Source organism: Rousettus aegyptiacus, unplaced genomic scaffold, assembly GCF_014176215.1.
Source record: "Rousettus aegyptiacus isolate mRouAeg1 unplaced genomic scaffold, mRouAeg1.p scaffold_m13_p_12, whole genome shotgun sequence".
NCBI lineage: Eukaryota > Metazoa > Chordata > Mammalia > Chiroptera > Pteropodidae > Rousettus > Rousettus aegyptiacus.
The window spans coordinates 11,078,659-11,098,932 of NW_023416287.1; the positions used below are offsets into that span (position 1 = coordinate 11,078,659).

At 39.9% G+C, this 20,274-nt stretch overlaps 1 protein-coding gene and 1 pseudogene across 1 annotated transcript; one reads left to right on the forward strand and one right to left on the reverse strand.

Annotated features, from left to right (window-relative positions):
- Positions 1-113: 113 nt before the first annotated feature.
- On the reverse strand, positions 114-20,260 carry YWHAB (tyrosine 3-monooxygenase/tryptophan 5-monooxygenase activation protein beta). Its single transcript, XM_016152405.2, has 6 exons — positions 20,071-20,260; positions 6,951-7,253; positions 4,665-4,788; positions 3,288-3,451; positions 2,330-2,425; positions 114-2,036 (listed from the first exon to the last, which is right to left on the reverse strand). Exons 2-6 carry the CDS (start codon positions 7,248-7,250, stop codon positions 1,980-1,982), a joined length of 741 nt encoding a protein of 246 aa, XP_016007891.1. The 5' UTR covers positions 7,251-7,253; positions 20,071-20,260; the 3' UTR covers positions 114-1,979.
- LOC118610425 lies at positions 16,559-16,677 on the forward strand (annotated as a pseudogene).
- Positions 20,261-20,274: the final 14 nt, after the last annotated feature.

Here is a 20,274-nt window from a genome sequence, read left to right on the forward strand (position 1 = left end):
ACGTAAAACTGCTGCCTATTTTTGAAGACTAGCGCCAAAAATTAATGTGATCGAAAAAGTTAGCTAGTTCTGGTAGTGATAGAGATGGGGCCACACATAAATTCACAAGCAACTAACTGATAAAATTTTTTATTTCACTTTTGAATTTTTACACTGTTCCTGATTATTCCGTGTAAGGTGGAAACTAGAACTGTTTAAAAGACATACACAAATCTAGTACATCAATAACTGGGGATTTTTCTTTTTTTGCTATACTATTTTCACAACCACGGGTGTGCTTGCTAGGCAGTATAACCATCACAGAAGCAAACGTGAGGCAGAATACTGGTAAGGAAAAACAAAGCAAGAGAGAGCTACCAGATATACAGACAGGCTCGTTCCACATTCACTACTGCATTTTCAAGCGCCAAGTATTTAACTGCACATTTTTGTTCAGCTAGAAAGGGATTTTTTTTTCTTTTTTTGGTTTGTTTTCATCAGTGCATGAATGTTTCTTTTCTCATTTCAGCAGATGGACAAACAGATGGACACTACAGCTACATGGAATGTTAAAGGGAAGGGGGATACTGTGAGACTGGTAGGCCTGGGTATTCTTGATTCTCCCCATTGCAGTGTTCATGCAATTTCCCTGCATTATAGGGTCTTGTTTAAACACGTCTGTGAACTTGGCTGGATGAGTACAGTTGGGAGATCTGGTGACAGGTACTAACAAGCATTATCAGGGCTGGCTGTAATACAGGGAGAAGTCATGGATATTTAAAAATACTTTTTTGATTCAGATCTTGGTATGACTGGAGAGTAACAACCGTGCTGAGAACTGGAGGAAGACAGAGCTATGGTGCTGGAAGCTCTTCTCAACTCTCTGAAACAAGGCCTGCTCACGAAAGTGCTCACCGACTCCACTCCTCACCCCCTCCAGGCCTCCTATCCCTGCCCATATAGTATTCAACTGGACAAAAGACAAAGGTAGAATTCAAAAAGAAAAAAAGTAAAGCAGCAGAAGTACAGAAATGTAAAGAGGGAAGAGAAAACCAAAGTCAACAGTTAAAAAGAACAATGGGAAAGAATGTTTAGATTTCAAAATTTGATAGCCCCGAGCTAGGAAGAACCCAAAGACTGAGTACTCTTCATGTGGAAGGCAATCTCTGAAGAACATTATTCTTAAAGGTATTACCCAGAAGACAGATAAGGCCATTCATAAGATACACGGCTTTTTATCTTCTTTAGCTCGTGGTTACAAGGAAAATAGATTCCACTACAGAAGCACAAGTCACAAATCAGTAACATACTACTATAGGAAAGGGGTTTCAGTCGCGTGTGTTTTATGAGCACTGGACCTTCTCATGCTATCAGACCCAGCTGTCTGCCACAAGAATTTCAATTTCGGGCTTCGAGTTTCCTCACAGGAAGACACTGTGGACATCTGCGGTCATGAACTTTTGAGTGGCAACAGCCCAAACTGGTCAAGTGTCTATAAGGCCTGAACAACAGGTAGAATTACTGTGATTTACCATCAAACTCGAATGCAAAATGACAGGTGTCTCACTCCAAGTCCCAGCATCACAATATAATCTATAACTTTCTGTACAACTTTACAATGGAGCTGTATTTCAGTGACTTTTTAATATCGGATTAAACTTTCCAAAAAGTTACACATAATTCAGGTCTATTTTTTCTACCAGTAAGAGTTCTGTGTAGTTACAAAACCCCATAATCACAGTGTTCAGTTTTTAAAAAAATTAAACACACGGTAATCCTGTCAATGTTAATCAAAATCAAACCTTCAGAATGCCGTGGCATTTATGTGACCAATCTGAGTTTGAAATACAAATACCAGCTGTTTATCCCATGGACCATTTTTGCTAGGCTGAGGCTGTGAAAAATCGACAGTTGACGTACGATTCTTTTTTTTATCGCACAAAGGGACATATGTGGAGGGTACAGAGTGACACTGAACAGATCATGAAGCACGACAGACATTAGTTCTCTCCTTCCCCAGCATCTCCTTCATCTCCCTGGTTTTCCGACGTCCAGAGCTGCAAGAGAAAAACAGAGTTGAAGGAAGACTACTAAAATTTACTCAGGGAGGTGGCCCAATCTATAGCATCTTAATTTACTCAACTATTTAAAATTCTCCCCGCAGTACTGTAGACAGCGATGATTATAAAGGGCAAAACTTTAGCACTCAGAACCAGCTTAACAATTTAAAATTTTAACTGTACTCACAATTACAACTCCTCTCTTGAGGCCTAGGTAATAGTGAATTATTAGGTGGGTGAATAGAGACTGTAAACCCTCCAGAAGCAGTCACTGAAATCTGCGTACTTACAGTGAGATTGTCCCTAAGCAACTGCATGATCAGGGTGCTGTCTTTGTACGACTCTTCATTCAGCGTGTCCAATTCAGCAATTGCTTCATCAAATGCCTAGAACAAAGAGCCTTTAGCAAAGAAGTCATGGGTTCTACGGACCAAATTTAGCCCATTTTTTTCCTGCTAACAAGTGAATATAATTTCTCTTTCTGTACAGTACTCTGAGCCATTATTACCTAGTTTGCCAGTTGTTTCGGCAAACATGTGTTTATAAAGCACCAACCAACAATGACAAAAATTCCTAGATAAGAACTTTACCTACTAAGTCAACAGGTATTACTGTTAATACAGCACATTCATTCTAGGCAAATTCATGTAATTTTTTAATTACCAAAGGCATTTCCAGTAATTTTTCTTTTTAAAGCAAGAACTCAAAAGGTCTGGATATAAGGGATAAAGGGAGAACAAACTCACACTACTAATCTGATTCAATTAAGTGATGGAACTTGAATAATTCCCACATTTTCCAACTTAAAAAAACAAAACAAAACAAAACCTTAAATACCAGTGTGCACGATGAATGACTACAAAAATATGAAGAAAAGGCAGTCAAGTTACCAAATAAGGATTCAGAAGTACTCCAAAACACAAAACATGGTCTGATTTCTTTTGTTTGAACAGCTATAACTTCAAATTATGGTATATATAGAATAAATATATAATGGAGATCCATGGCCCAAAACTTAACAAGAAGCAACAAACTATCTTTATCCCCCCAAAACAGTAATCAAAAATAAACAAAAATTAGTTTCTGAGAAAAAATAAAAGATCTTTATTTTGTAAAAGATACCCCCAGAAAAATCTTCAAAGAAGTCCAAGACCATTAATGAGTTCTATTCAAATAGTTTTTAAAAAGTTATGAAAAAGCACAAACATCATTTTAATATGATCGGAAACACCAGAGAATCTTTCTCACCGTTTTTGCCAAGCTGCAAGCCTTTTCAGGAGAGTTCAGAATCTCATAGTAAAAGACTGAGAAATTCAGCGCCAGGCCAAGTCGAATTGGGTGTGTAGGCTGCATTTCTTTCTTACTAATTTCAAATGCTTCCTGGTAAGCCTGCTGGGAGTTCGAAACAGTGGCTAAAAGAAAGATAAAAAACATATGTGGAGGGTACAGAATTGGGTGTGTAGGATGTACCATACGCTGGACCACTATTAAATTATTTTATCAAACGAGGCTGGATTAAATGTCTATCGAATGAGGGAGTCTGTGTCTCTACCAACTGATTAAGAATCATGTGTTAAATGTTTGTTCTAACCCAATTCTTATATTAAATGCTTTGGGAGAAAACAAAAACAATCATAACAAAGTCTATTAAAGCAGTTAATACAGAAAAAAACAAGACAGAACAAGGAAAACAATATTTTAATGAAAAGATCATGGACTTTAGACTCAAACATGAATTCCCAATTCTTATTCGCTAAATGTGTGGCTTAGAGTAAGTGAGAACCTCCATGAGCCTTGGATTCCTTACCAGAGAAATGAACAGACTCACATCTTAACTCCTAGGTTTGTGAGAGAAATAAACAAGACTCTGCAATACTCGGCACACAGTAGACACTTAATTAAGCATAGCTATAATGATTGCCATCACTGTAATACGTGTACGTGAAAAAAGAAATGCATCACTATTTACTATAGTGGTTTCATGCTATCGAACTATTTTTTATGAGAAATATTCACTTATTAAAAGCACATTATGAGGTCGAAGATGGGTCGAGCTTGAAACTGGCTAACCCTGGAAACAAGGTTAGTACCCCTTGGGAGAGGCGGGGGCTAGGAGTACGGGTTACAGCCAGGGAAGATGGAGAGCTATAACCCCAGTGGAGGGAGAGGTCTACGGTTGTATTTCGGACCATGATGGGGTGGTTCCAAAGGCATTGCTAGGTGACTGGCAAGAGAGGTTATTTTGATAGACACTTGGCTGTTATATAACTCTCTGCCTAGTGTGCATGTGCTTACACAGTATATAGTCTGTTATAATTAGATTCATGAACTTCCAGACCTCTAAAAGGAAAGCTACCAAATAATCCTCCAGGTAAAGATCTCTTTAAATGCACTGCTGCACCAGACTTTTAATGTCCTCCATATCTTCCCCTTAGATGTATGTTGATGTGCCAATTCCCAGGACCTTGTTTGTCACAGGTGAGCACAGTGCTGCGTGGTCTTTCAGATTCTGAGAACTATGATGTTAATGTCTATGATGAACGGACAAAGCAAAAACTGTTAAATTATAAAGGAAGACTGGCTCTATTACTGGTCAAACTTCTTTTTTTAAACAATGTTACTTACTTTGTTTATTGTCTCCAGATGCCACCTCAGAAAGGTATCTAAAATAATCCCCTTTCATTTTCAAGTAGAACACCTTACTTTCTGGTTGTGTAGCATTGGGAATAAGATATTTGTCCAACAGCTCCTAAAAAATGATTCATATTCTGTTAAGAATCTGGAAATATTATTTACAAGATGTTAAAACTGTTTCAGATTCCAGATACACACTACCACTTCTTAAATTTTTTTAAAGATTAAAAAACCACATTTTTCATCCAAAGCTTTTAATTGTTTTTTGGCCCAGGTCATAACAGCAGATGCCCATTTTCTTCTGCAAAAAATCACTCTGACCATCCATAAGGGGTGGATTAAAGTAGAGCCATACAATGGAATACTACGTAGGCCTTAAAAATGACGATGCAGAAAACTATACTGATAACATGAAAAGGTTCTCGAAGTCTGAGGGGAAAAAAAAGATTATAAATAACACATGAATCTAATTTTAATAATAAATTAAATATGCATTTGCACGTAAAAATATGTAAGGAAAAAGTCTGAAAGTATATTTACCAACATGTTAATAATGGTTCTCTAGGTGATAGGATCAGAAATGATTTTTTACTTTCTTATTTATACCCTTCTGCCCCGTCCTTAAAAAAAAAAAAAAAATTAACTTGTATTACTTCTATTAGAGAAAAAGAAAACTTTCCCATCTTGGGAAGAAAAAAAGTGATAAAAGAGCAATACTGCCAAAAACTTAAATTTAGACTCACTCAGACCTGGGTAGAAATCCCTCCTCTGCCGCTTACTCTCTGTGTGACCCTGGGCAAACGACCTCATCTCCCTGAGCCTGTGTTTCCTCGGCTCTCCAATGGGGAAGCATGACAGCTACTCTTGAGAGTGATTACGAAGAGAAATGAGCTAACGTACCCAAGTGTTTAACACGTTGCCTGGCATGTAGTAAGCACTCAAAAAAGTAGCTACCACTATTATTAATAATAAATTCCTTTAAACATTTATGCTTACAACAAAAGCAGTTCTGAAGAAGTCCAAGCTTCGTATACAGAGCAATATTTCCAAGAGTTGTTTTAGAATGTGCCATCCTGAAAAACTGGTTAAGAGGCAGTAAGTACCATGCTTTCCTTCACATTCCTTCAGACACTCTTCAAAAGCTGGTCTACATTTTCAGGAACTATGGAACTTTATTGCCCTTGGAATTCATGCCATATTTCATCTGAATACCAAATGTACCTAACATTCAGGAATTAGTGCACCATTAACTCCCAAATTACCAACAGGCAACAAATATAGCCATGACATTCTTACACCATGAGTCGCACAAAAAAGAGCAGCTTGATGCAAAAGCTTAGTTATAGGGGGATTTAATCAAAGAGAGAAGATGCAAAGGGCAGTAGTCATTTTAACATTCTTTGCAGACAGACAGTGTGTAACTCCTTATGGGTTAGGGATGAGGACTGCCTAATGGCTGACAAGCTTTGTATAGGTTTTCAAAAGAAAGGTGTCATGGGCAGTAATTCAGAAAAGCAGCCAGCGGGGGAGGTAGATCCACAAGTGTGAATTCCTTTTCCCTTCAAAGCAGCCCTCACCGTTCATTTTTACCTGATTTCACCTGGAAGAAAAAGAAAGTTCCCAGTGGGCTCAGGATGTGAGGGAAAGACAATCTGATCATGATTTGCTCTAGGATATACACCCCTCCCATCCAACCCCAGATGGTGGCCATAGTAAAAGCAGTTAGGCATCAATCATCTGACTAAGGCTTCTATAAAACACCGGAGAGGAGAACCCCCAAACTACTGTTGATTTGACTTTGGAAAGCAGGCCCGAACCGACCAATGCGGCTAACTTTTAGACAAAAACAGGACCTTACACTATGCAGGCCTGACTGGGGAGAGGCTGAAAGGCAGCTCAGCTTTTTGCTCCTGTCCTCCCGATGGAGATGACATTAGCACTCAGACTAATATATAGAACAGCCTAGAGTAGCTCATTTATCTAAAATCCTGCCTATCTGGACTCGATTTCTAAAGAAAAGTTGGAAGGATGTTGATTAAATGTTCCTGTTTTCCACAGGTCTTTTTGAAGGAAGAAGAAAATACCCTGAAGTTGAAAAGCAACCTTTGATCAGGTAAGAGGTGAGAAAAATCACATCATATGCTTAAAAATTAGTTGCAAATGGTTTGTTGCTTTCCTGTCAGACACCTTTCTCTCACAAGCTGCGAGTTTGCATTTGTACACTAAATTAACACTATTTAGAAATCATTGTTTGAAGCAGAAACACCGGCCTCTTACCAGAACATCATTGCAGATGTCCTGCAGCTCTGCCTCGATCTTCTCGCGGTACTCTTTGCCCATCTGCTGCTTCTTCTCGTTCCTCTCTGTTTTCTGTTCAATGCTGGAGATGACACGCCAGGAAGAACGGCGGGCGCCTACCACGTTCTTATAGGCGACGGAGAGCAGATTTCTCTCTTCATTGGAGAGTTCGTGCCCCTGCTCCGTGACTGCCTTCATGGCTGCAGCCATATCATCATAGCGCTCAGCCTGCTCGGCGAGTTTGGCTTTCTGTACCAGCTCACTTTTATCCATGGTCATTCCCTAGAACAAGAGCAGGAGATAAAGGGAAAGCAAACGTCAGGCTTCAGGACCCAGGATATGCAAGAGTGAAATCTTCTTTCAACCCGTCTGGAAGGAAACACACCTACTAGTGAAACATCTAGTTCCAGATGCCCTCAACACCACTGACCAAGAGCGCCGACAGGGTTAGGTACTTTGCTAAGGTCTTTTCATTATTTTGGTCCGTTAATTTTCCCAACAGTCCTACAGGGTAGATCTGTCCACAACAATCCTCTCCTCCTTTTCTCGGGTGAAGAAATGGAGGTGCAGTGAAGGCAAGGGATGTGCCCAGGGCAACACGGACAGGAGAAGGTGGAGAGCCACCTCGAATTAATTTCCCTGCCTCTAGGGCTTTTGTGTTCATCCACTTCCCTAATCCGCCTCCATAAACAGACTGCTTAATAACTATTTCTTTAGAAACTTATGGTAAATATATGTCCCTTTTTTCAAAACTGCCTGTTTTGACCAAATCTGTTTTTCACCCATAGTCTAGGAGAAAACATCTTAAGTGTGATAATTGCTTCAATCGATCTTAAAGCAAAAGATATGACTTTAAATATTATCTTTGGCGGTGCCCATCAAGCAGTAGGTATCTAAAAAATAGGAGCCATTTTTATCATGTCTTCTGCAATTTGTTACATTTGTTAAGGATGCACTGTAGCATAAATTAAGGGCAGACAGATTTGGCTGGATGTAGCACCAGCTCTGCTTACAAGTGGTATGACCTTGGTGACCTTGCTTAACCTTTGCACGTTTCAGTTTCCTTAGTGGAGAATAAGAAAACTACCAACTCTCCACTGGTTGCTAGAAGGAATAGATGACCTAATCTACATGAAGGCACTGTGGAAAGTTCATGGCATTATATACAAGTATGTAATTTTGTTCATGGTAGGTTGCAAGAGACATAAGTGTATTCAACAATATGCACAACGGAACTTCAAACCATAACTGAGTTCATTTAAAAGTTTTTCTGAAATAGACAAAACTCTTAGTGGCTTCGGTTTATCATTTTATCAAACCCTTTATACACCAGTCAGTGAATAACTTAAATTATTCACCTTACCGTAGTCAATTCCCCACTATAATCACCACCATTTATGGAAAATGCAGCAAGTTTTGAATAATATGTAGCTAAAAATTATTTATTAACCAATAAAAGTTAGTTTCATGTACTGTTGGTTTAAATTGCAATGTATCCATCTGTGCCTGTGTAAAAATACACTAATATCTTAAAGTATATAAAGATAAAATGGTTTTGCCTCAAAAGTCATTTCTGTTTTTCAAGGGAGAAATTCTACAGACAGGGCCCTACCACATAGAAATGTTTTATGAGATGGAGCACAATAATAAGGTATGCGCCAGATCTAGACAATTCAGAAAGAGTTGGTTGCCTAGCTCAGAATTATTTTTCTTCATCCCACTTATTACCTGAATCATCTTCAGAGCTGTGTCCTATGTAAGGCTCGCTAATTCTAAGCTACACTCAGTGAAGCGGGTCTCACCTTGATCCATCTGACACGTTCTCTTCACTCACATAACTGCAAGAAATAATAATCTTCACAAAATATCCTATTTGCTCTCCTACATGTGCCAGCAACCCTCTTGCACCTCGGAGGGGTCACATGGTTAGTTCTGTCTGATGAAACACAAGCAGAAATGATGCTACTTCCAGGTTGAAACTGCGAAAAGCCTATTTGTGGTTTACCAGACTCTTCTCTTACAGCAGCCACCTTGAAGGCCATGAGTTCTAGATGGCGCTGTCACAAAAGAGTGTAGTTTCTGAAGTCCCTGTGTGACTGCAGTACAGGGAGTCCTGCAGACCTGCACTGGACATGTAATGTGAAAAAGAAAGAAGCTTTTGTTGGGTTAAGGCACTGAGATGGTGCGGCTGTCTGTTATGACAACACAACCTAGCCTACCCTAATATAAGCACATCAAAAATATACTGTTCATCATCTTAAAATTACATACTCTCTCAGTATGTCCAACTTTATTGATCATAAAAGAAGCCAACCTTAGAAAGTTTCCAGTCTATAGACTAATTCAAAGTTAGCAGTCGCTAAGTGGTCCACTCCAAAGTTCAGAAAACAGCACCTGTCCAACTCTACCCAGGGAAGATTCCAATTAATAAAACACTGGCCAAGAGCCAATTCAGAGGTAGGATATCCCATGCAGTACTATTATCAGATGGGAAGCCAATGAAACTTTCTCATTGCTAAAGGACTCCATGACACTCTTTGGCCCTATTAGGCCCCCAATTAAGACACACCCTTTCCTTCTCCCCTTCCCAAACATTGAAAGTTAAATCATACCTCTCTGAAGAATCCTGACTACTCCTTGGGACACACCCTAGTTCTCGAAATAAAGTGTGACCTTTCTGGGTTGAAGCCAACTATTTCAAGCTTCTTTGGGAAGACTGAAAGAGTCCTTGGAAATTGAGAACCATCATGATATGGTAAGACTGAATACATGCCTAAAAAAAAGTATCCATCTGCTTAAAAAAAATGAATTACACACACACATACACACAACTTACAACAAGCAAAAGCCATAGTTAAATGTCCTGATGCCTACTGCTTATGTAACTTTTGACTTATATAACATGGATTTTGAAGCAGCTAGACCAATTTCAACAGGAAATGGGTTACACAACACCCAGCAGTTTGGAGGAAGGCAGCAGACAACAGAGAAATTAAATTGTTCCTATTTCTACATCTACAATAAACCTCCCATCCATAATCTTTCCTTAGTCCCACTGCTTTCAGTCTCTCATTTTCTTTAGCCTCCTTATAGCCTTTGCTATCAGACCCTATTATAAAGCTCTAATTAAGTCACTTCCTGCTCAAATTTTTAAAATATTCTCTACTGCCAATAGTAGTCAGATTTCCTCCTATCCGTGAAGGCTTTCCAACCTACCTCCTCCCCAAGATTCTTCCCGAAACATGCCTTCCACACCATATGTGCTTTATTCAAAAATGGTTTTCTTACATATTAAGTGCACTTTCTTGTCTGTGTGTCTTTGCTCATCAAGCCACTCCATCTACCCAGAATGTCCCTTCCCATCTACTCTGCATACAAAAGTCTTTCTGAGCATGGCTCAAATGCCATCCCTCCCATGAAATCTTTTAGGCTGCTATACCTGAGCTGTCTGGTATGTGATAGCCACTAGCCACATGTGGCTAGTCCCACATGTTTAAACTGCAGTATGTGGATATGTGCAGTTACATTTTAAAAAATTAAAAAATCAATTTCACTTCACTTTTTAAATGTACCTACCAGAAAAAAACTGCATTCTATTTCTACTGGACAGCACCATTCTAAGCTAAAAATATTCTCACAAAGCATTTCATTTATACCTCTCTTAATGCCATAGCATGTCTTCAGCACTAAAATTACCTGTATATATCCCTTAAGTCCCTAAGTACACCATAAACTCCTTTAGGGCACATCTTCCACAGCATCATGCACGTAATCTTGCACATAATCAGTATGAATTAAAATACCTGCAACTTTGGTAGCATTATCTCTATTCTTAAATAATTCAAAGCACCTATTTTTCATAATCACATTAAAATCTCATTACATTTGTACCTCATTCCTTGTATTTCTGTAACCCTCCTTCAAAATTACTTAGTCATGCCTCCACCCTTACTCAGTAAGTTTCAATGACTCTCTTTTGGCTACTCTATCAAATCTAAACTCTACCTAGCTTTCAAAGTCTTCATAACTTGGCCTCTCTGGACCTTTTAGGCTTTCTCATCCACTACTCTCTAACATGTACCCTTCTCCAGGCTGGACATCACTGAATATCCCATAAATGTCATGCTCATACATGCCCCAAACTGCTTCTGTACAAGTCTTTCCTTATCTGCGGTTACATTTTCCGTGGTTTCAGTTACCCACAGTCAACTGTGGTCTGAAAATATATAAAAAAAAAAATTCCAGAAATAAACAATTCATGTTTTAAATCACACACCGTTCTAAGTAGTGTGATGAAATCTCATGCCGTCCAGCTCCGTCTTACCCAGGACGTGAATCATCTTTGTCCAGAGTGTCCACACAGCAGACGTCTTGCACCCGTTAGTCACTTCCTAGCCGTCTTGGTTATCAGATCAGTTATCAGAGACAAAGACTGCATTCACGTAACTTTTATTACAATATATTGTTCTAATATATGGTTTTATTATTAGTTACTGTTAATTTCCTATAGTGCCTAATTTACAAATTGAATTTTATCACAGATTTGTACGTATAGGGAAAAAACATATATAGAGTTCTGTACTACTCGTGGTTTCAGACATCCACAGGGTCTTGGAACATATCTTGAGGATAAGGGGGACTTCCTATAGTTCCCTTCATCTAGAATGCTCTTCTTTTTACTTCCTGCCTATGCAAACTCTATCCATCCATCTAGCACCAGAAAGCATTCCCTGACCTACCTTGCCTATGAATCCAAACAAATGTGTAGCTAGCTTATTACACAGTCTAGGGCTTCTTTACGCCCACATTCTTTGTGTTCCACGGTATGGATGATGAGTGGTATACCATTTACAAACGGCTTCACGTGTGCATGTTCTTAAAGCCTTACATTTTTTTTCTCATTTAATGCCCCTAACTGTTCAATTATAAAACTAATGCTCAAATAAGAATCTCTGAATTTTTTCAACAAATCATTACTGGGAGAGCAGAAAGAACACAGGCTACCCACATGTGGTATGGCAGAAAGGCAATAGGACCATGTGTAAAAGGGAACCTGTTATTACATAGCCATGTGAGCTTGTTTAATCCCAGTCTTCCGATCTATAATCTGAAGACAATAAGAAGTGCTGTCAAGATGAGGGGCAGGAATCAAAGAAGAGTAAATATGGGGGAAATTTTTTCTTCAATGCACAGCACAAAACAAAATTGTAGTACTATTATTCCTCTCACAGTACGTACACATCAACTGTTTTAGCCCACAAAATGTGAGCTTGGATTTTTAAAAAAAATATATAACCCATGTAAAGGAAAAGCAAGTCTAGATCAGTCCTGTACAGGAAGTGAATATATTATAATGTTAACATTCCTAGATAAGACTCCACCCCTCCTCAGTGGCCTCAAAACAGACACAAATGTTAACTGTAGAAGTTTTATTTACTGGTTCCTAATTGAATTTTCTTGAGATGCCAAGTAGTGATGGAGTTTATAATCAAGACGTACTTTTCTTCTGAGACTTTGAACCAAAGTTCCACCGAGATAAACATCAACAAGAAAGCCTTCAAATGCCTCTTAAAAAGACTGCAGTCTCATTATCAGGCTTGGCACTAACAGCACAGTCGAGATACCAGAGCAGAAAAATTATTACAGGCTGAAAGGTCTAACCCTGCAGTGGGTCAAGATGCTTCCTTGTGCCTGGCATAGATTAGGAAGACACTGGCACGCTCCAGAACAGAAGTTCTCAAGCACAGCATTTCAAAGCCACTGGATGCAGCACTTAAGAGGACAATCTAAATATATCTAAAGTGGAGATAAATGGTACAAGATTACTGGCCATCAAAAGAAGTGATTTAATGTCACAGAAATACTTGTTGAATATAAAGAGGAGGAAAGAGCTGCACAACATTTCATTTCTGTAAAATATCCCCTAAAGAACATTATAAAGAATAATTGCTACGGGTACCCATGAAATAATAGGATTTCCTTCAAATAAATGAAACCCTAAATCATAAAGTCAATGCTGAAATAAGAGCCATTTATGAGCCAACCTCACCTCTCTATCTCAATTATTTGCCTAAGGAATAGTTTTCAAGCCTGGGACAGAGTACTGAGAGGTCATTTCCCAGTGGCCAGAAGTAGACATCCATGGATAAGAAAAAAATAAAAGACTATCCACTGTTTATATTTTAGAAAAATCACTGTAAAGGAAAAAAAGATGAAAATGACAGCTGTGGCTTTTAGAAGTATTAACTTTCACCTGTTTGTTTTCAAGGAAAAGAACATCCTCAATTTAATTTAGCGTAATAATTTGTTAGAAATTTACAGTGAGGAGTCTATTACCTAGCATGTGTTTCAGGATTACTGAAACTCTAATACGTAACACACACGAGTGGATCTGTTATTTGGAAGTCCTTAATACAACAAATCTGAGCTTCTAAAAAGGAATTAGGTGATTTTAAAAATAACTTTTCTGAATATCAGGTTTCTCAACTGTTAAAAGGAGACACTAACACCTATATCAACTAAGACGATACACATAAAATGGCCAGACAGTGCTGGTCGGAGTCAAGGCTCGATAGGCGAACAGTCTTAAACTACTTCACAAAAATGTGTATAATTCAATGCGTGTTGAAATAACTGTAAATGAAAAAACGAAAACTACCAGCATTTCTAAGAACTCTGCTGACCATTCACTGAGGAATTCCATGGTAGGAACATGAGAAGACAGTACATATTTCAGGGTCACAAAGCTGCTTCGTGGAGAAGCAGCCAGCTAGAATTAGAGGGAAAAGGCTTAGTTTAAATGTAACTGGGCCTAAATGGCTTTATGGGTTGGGGGTGGGGGGGCCTATACAGGAGAGAAAAAGGAAACTTTTTGTGGGAAACAGAAATCAAAGGCCAAAGTACATAAAGAAATGAGAATAGTTATCAATCTGGAGCAAGAAAACTGACAGAAACATCTTAAAAATCTAGGCTCAGAAGTGTCCACGGGGTAAGGAATTGACAGTAAATGCTGAACAGTGCTCACAGGTGTACCATTCTAGATAGAGGACCCAGAGCCCCATGAAGTCAAAGTCACAGTCTGGAGCCACTCTGCTGAAGGAAAAACAGAAGCCAAGCTACTGCAGGAGGGACTGCGGAAGTCAGCGGAACCAGGTGGTTAGTGGGTGTTACCCAGAAAAAGTACTCCTGGCTCTTAAAGAAAACTACTCACTGAAAAACGACCACTCCAAGAATGTCTGTGTGCCATTCTACACACAAAATTCAGAGTCCTGTATTAAATTTAATCCCATTCAAACATTTGCAGGCTCTTTGCTAGAAAATAAAACATGGCATGTCTGAAATATGAAGTCATTAGCAATGATGTCCAGAGGACATGGGACTGTGGAGGGAAACTGCACTTCTATCTGAAGACCCCGTCCCCCTTTCACATTGGTTGGTGAATATCATTGTCAATTACGTCCAATTAGACAAAACTAAACCTAAAATAATGGAAGTGATAAGTGACATGCCCAAGGTCACGAAATGTGAATCAACAGCAGATATGACTCTAAACTGATCTCTAGGCTTTAAGTGACTGATCTAACTAAAAAGACAACATGCTAAAACCGACACATAAAGACAGCCCAGCTTTGTGGTCGGCCTTGTGAAAGGCTCTGGGCCCTTCAACATAATGGGAGTGGCCAAGTCCAACTGACCAGTACCACACACCAACTCCATGCTACCCGACCTCTGTAAGACTGTTTTCTCATGCATTAAACATGCAAATCTACTTAATAAGGTTCTTGTTAGAAGGAAACTTGCTTCCCGATGCAAACCATTTAGCATGGTTTCTGCACACTGTAAGCACTCGAATGGCAGCCACAGTACATTCCACAAAAGCCTAATAAACAAATGGTCAGCCAGTGAAGGGACGTTTACTACACACCTCATTCCTTTTTCATCTAGACAGCTTTCTTTAAAGACTTTTAAAATAAAAGCACCTGTTAACTTACCTATGCCGGACTCTAGAACAGCAGTTATCACAGTTCACTGTGAAAGGCTTGGTTGGCTCCCACACTGGACTGAGCTTCAGGCAGGAACCCAGACTTTGATCTGTGGGTGCCCGACACATAGCACAATGCCCGCCACGCTGAATATGAAACTATCTGATCAACTGATGCACTTTTTAAGGTGAACAGGTGGTTATTTCCTATGTGGACAGAGGTAGGCAGACCACATCTGACCTACAAAATACAGACTATATTTACACTGTCTTAGGCTTTTTTAAAAAGTTAAATTAGGGGAACCCTGGTTAATAACATTATATGTTTTAGGTGTACAATTTTATATTCCATCATCTGTAGATGCCATTGTGTCCTCACCACCCAAAGTCTATTTTCCCTCCATCGCCATATATTTGACCTACCCGCCCCCCTCCCCCCCACATTTCCCGTCTGGTAACCATCACACTGTTGTCTTGTGTCCACAGGTTTGTCTGTTTGTTGCTTTTTGTTTTTAAAAAGAGCTGCCTCAGCTCCAGCCAGGAGACAACCCTACATTTTCTGGCTAATGTTTCTCAGCTACCAACTGTTATATTCATGGATTCAAAGTGAGCTTCACAAGCCCTTGGAATACTTTCTATCCCCTCTATTCAAAAGTCCAACCAGTTAGCTATACAAAAAGCCATACCAGCTAAACGGTTTAGTCAACAACAAAAAGCCATCAATTATGATGGTCTGTCTAAATGTGCAAAGCACTGAAATATCAACTCATTTAATCCAGAGAATCCTATGAAGTGTCATGGTCCCTTTTTATAGAAGCTAAGAGTGACTTAGCCAGGGTCGCACAGGTATATCTGATGATATAAGCTCTTTCCTCAATGAAGCACTATTCCTAAAGATCAATTATGATTCTCAATGCTTAAGGAAAAATGTAATGAAAATTTTCAAAGACCCAAAAAAGTTGTCAAAGTGAGGTTTGAGAATTGGTCTTAATCTCTCTAGTTTTGAAAGCCCAAATCAAATTAAGCAGTTTAAAACAGCATATGCCAAAATCTCTCCAGACTGTCAAACAAGCTTTAAGGTAAAGTTTGTGGACAGTTAACAATGGCCAAGGGCTCATACCTACTTTTATTGTCACTTACAATCTCTGCCCTGGTCAAGGCTATTCAGAAGTAACTTTTATTGCTGGATCTCTTCGAAAAACAATGAAATAAACTAACAAGCACAACAAAAAATTTACACAATAGAGGAATTACCAGCTTAAAAAAAAAAGTCATCTCAGTCTGTTGGGAATGACTTGTTTTCTTGAGGCCAGCAATTTCACCGCATTGTAATAAGTATTACAAATACATAGTGATGCCTATATTAGATCTTTTAGCAGAGAAAGCAGTAAGATGACTGGTTTTTAGCATACAAATCACAAAACAGAAAGTAACTTTAGTCTGTTTTTCCTTCCTAAGTATTCCCCTTAGGAAAATTCCCTCAGAATCCAACTCTTGCCTGTTAGTTTCTCCATCATGTCATACAGATGACTACCAGGATCATACTTGAGCTGAAACCAAGATGGTTCTAAAGCTCTGAAGTTGCTATTATATAATTAATTTCTTAGTCTACAACCATGCTACCCTGAACAAATGTGATACCGTCTAATCTCGGAAGCTAAGCAGGGTCGGGCCTGGTTAGTACTTGGATGGGAGACCACCTAGGAAGACCAGGTGCTGTAGGTGTAAAAAATAAAACATAAAATAAGGGATTGTAAACTGACAAGGTCCTTGCAATCTGTGAGGTCAACCAAGGGTTGTCTCGCCTAAAAAAATAAATAAAATAAACAATTTCTTGCTCCCTAACTAGTGTGAATTGTTGTCTCTCCCTAGAAAAACGTAGGAACTCAGGAACTTAAAGTTCTTTTACAAGTAAATTTTAGTTCATTCTCTAAGGGATCTATCTCCATTTAAAGGAAAACCACTTAGTTTGAGGCCACTAAAAAAGCAAGCAGCATAACAGGATGTTATAATTTAGAATTTTCTTCCTACTTACGTAGATAGAGGCCTAATCTCCTCCTCCCTAACAAAATATGAAAAATTTAAAATTCTACAGAAAAGGTAGTATGATAAAGAAAAATTAATAATGGTGGTCCTGACTAAATTCCATTCGATGAAGAACCTAGGACTGGATAAGTCAGTGTGCCACAAAGTAACTTGAAATTTCTCCCTCACATGAAGCAAATACTAGAAAAATATGGTCTTTCACAAGCAGTAACATCCCTACCAGCTGGAATGAATAGAGTCCCTCCAATAAATTACATTATATCTATTTTCAAAATAGCTAAAATGCCTGTTAAAACATTTACTTTAATAAGACAAATATAAATAAAAAATTAAGGATGAAATGGTGTTCACATGAAATATGCACATATGTTATCTACTATGAGTAGAAATCTATCATTAGAGCCATACAGCCTGGGTTTGATTCCTGGCTCCAGCACTTACCTTGTGCTGTGTGTGTATACCCCTCAGAAAATTATTTAACTTCTCTGTGTTTGAGTTTTCTCACCTGTAAAATGAGGCTAACAGTACTTATCTATCACTGGTTGTTATGAAGGATTAATTATGTGCAAAGTACTTAGAACAAAGCTTGATACACAGTGAACAATAAAAGTGGTAGCTATTATTATAGACTAGTTGTTTGATGCTACCTTATCAGCTGGTGAATAAATCACAAAGGGATGGACTCTTTGTCTATGCTTTATAGCATATAAGCATGTCTTATCTACATATGCGTAGATTCGTTTATATGGTCAAATAACATTTATTGAACACCTACTATACCCTAGATCTTATTTAATTACTGAATTCTTCACAGTAACACATTAAAGACTAAACATTTCCATTGTACAGATGAGAAAATGGGCTCATAGGAAGACTAGATGGGTGAATAGGAAGACTAGAGATGATATATCCAAAATAAGATTCTATAATACTATGCTATTTTTTTTTTAAAGCAACATATATACAAAGTAGGGTTGAGTCTCATCAGAATGCAACTGGAGAGGAAAAAAAAGCCACTGATAGTGAATTCTGTAATTAAAAAACAAAACCAAAAGCTTATATTTAAGAATTTAGTTTGTAAAATGGCCTCATGACAACTCTGGAGATATCAAAACCAAGAACCAGAGATTGATTAAGCAGCCTGCTGAAGATCACAGCTAGAAAATGTTGCAGGCAAGACCTGAATCAAATTGATCTGATGCCAAGTCCAGTAGTCTTTCTGCTTCTATATCCACAACCAAATGAGCAAAAGGCACTTTTTGCAGGGGCCCCAAAGTCTGGAGACTCTGCCTTGGGAAATAGCATCATGGTAATTTGCTCAGCCTGGTTTTATGGAGGTTGCCTCCCTGATCTATAGAGCTCCAATTCTAAAATGGCTTCAACATAACACAAGCACTGCATCATGGGAAATGTACAGAAGATTATAGGGTAGAAGCCATACTCTAGGGGTTGACAGTCCATAAATATTTACTACTGATGAATGAAGATATTCAATCTGAAAACCAAGTGTGTGTGGTCTAGGCCAAAGCACCTCACTTCTCATAAAGACTCCATCTGTAAGATGGGTGAATGGTTTCTTATCTAATTGAAAGGAAAGGCTAGGAAAATAATTCAGCAGTTGCTACTGGATTATTGGCCTTCTATTTTGAAGACCACACATAAAAATCTAATTAGGGTCCAGTAAAACCGACAGGTTTTATCCTCACCATCCTGTGTGCTGAAAAATGAGGTCTCAGGCAACTGAGATATGTATTCCTAAATAAGAACCAGAGTGCATTGAAACCGTTCAAGAATACCAACAGGAACCAAGTAGTAATATTTATACAGATAAATTTCTAACAGGAAAATGCAAAAAAGCTGAGTAACCATGTGTCTTGTTCTACAAACTGCATATGTGATTTCAACAACTGAGACAGAGTTGAGAAATGCAGACAATTTTTATTTTCTTACAGGTGCTTCATCTTTCTGTTTGGGCTCCTGTAGGCACCTGATTTTACATGTTCATAACATCATCTCCCACAGAGGGTGACTAAAATCAGAGTCTGATGCTATCTAGCCTTACCAAAGAGAAAAGCCGTGAAAGTAAGGACAAGACACACGGATTTTTACAGAAAGGTTGGCAAACTGTCTTAACAATACTGCCACCTTTGAAAACCTCATTGCATGCGAGGTCTCCATTTGCAATAGACAAAGATGTACTCGTTTCATTAAGAAAAGGGGCCCAAATCCCTCTCACTCTTCCCCACCACCAGGGAGGCCATCAGGCAAATTGCAGTACTAAAAACATGCTAATAGACAGTATAGGGAATTTTGGGCGAGGAGACAAAAGACTGGCATTAATGACAGTCAATACCGTGGGAAAATACTCGATTCTCAGCCTTTGACTTTTTTTTCCTGGAGATCTGGCCTGACTCGGTAACCGGTTCCAACAAATGTATTTTGATTCAAACCTCAACCCTACGCTTCCCAGGGAATCTCGGGTCCTGCCAGGCTCCAAAACCAGCGAACGATGATGAAATGGCTTTACTGCAAAGTGGGAGGGGGTTTTCTCTCTGCTCTCTCCCAAGGTTAAACCCCTTTACCATCCAGCGAGAGTCGAGCAGGGGCACTGGGGCTCGAGGACTCGCCCGCATTTGGTTCGATTTTTAATTCTGGTAAACCGGAAAGCGAGAAGCAGGGGTGACAGAGCTGAAAAGGTCGGACCTCTGCGCCCAGGCGTAGGGAGGGGTCGCGCGGGGATCGAAACTGGGCAGTGAGGGAGGGTCCGGCGTCCGTGGCTCGATCTCCCTCCGTGCCCGGTACGGAGCCGCACCCCACCCGCCGGGCAGGACCGCAGGCGGTGAGGGCTGCCGGGGCCTCTCCAGGAACGAAGGGCCCGGCCCCGGAAACAGGGAGGGGCCGCGGCAAGGCCGGGCCCGCGCCGCAGGCGGCCGCGCGGGGCCGATGAGGCCGCGCGCCGATATCCCCGAAGCCCTCTGGCGGGGTCGCCCTGATCATCGTCGCTGCCGCCGCCGAGGACCGAGTCGAGCTTGGGCCCCTGGGGGCCCCGGGTGGACCCCGCGCCACACTCACCGTGGGAGGACTGCAGGGGGCAAAGACGCTTGTGAGCGGAGCTCCGAGCGCGGTGACCGCTTCCTTCCTAGGCCCACTCCTCAGGCGGCAGTGGCAGCAGAGAGGGCAGCGGCGACGACTGCAGTGGCGGCGGCAGCGGCAGCGAGCCTGGCTCCAGAATCGGCGGCGGCGGTGGCGGTAGCTCCACTTCCGCTCCGGTCACCA

What these genes read in the sequence shown, in the direction of transcription:
- YWHAB (XM_016152405.2), bottom strand. Translation starts at nt 7,250, where the DNA reads ATGACCATGGATAAAAGTGAGCTGGTACAGAAAGCCAAACTCGCCGAG. An exon ending in ATCTGGAGACAATAAACAAA is followed by an intron (nt 3,452 to 4,664) that starts GTAAGTAACATT and finishes TCTTTCTTTTAG; the next exon opens with CCACTGTTTCGAACTCCCAG. An exon ending in CTTGCAGCTTGGCAAAAACG is followed by an intron (nt 2,426 to 3,287) that starts GTGAGAAAGATT and finishes TCTTTGTTCTAG; the next exon opens with GCATTTGATGAAGCAATTGC.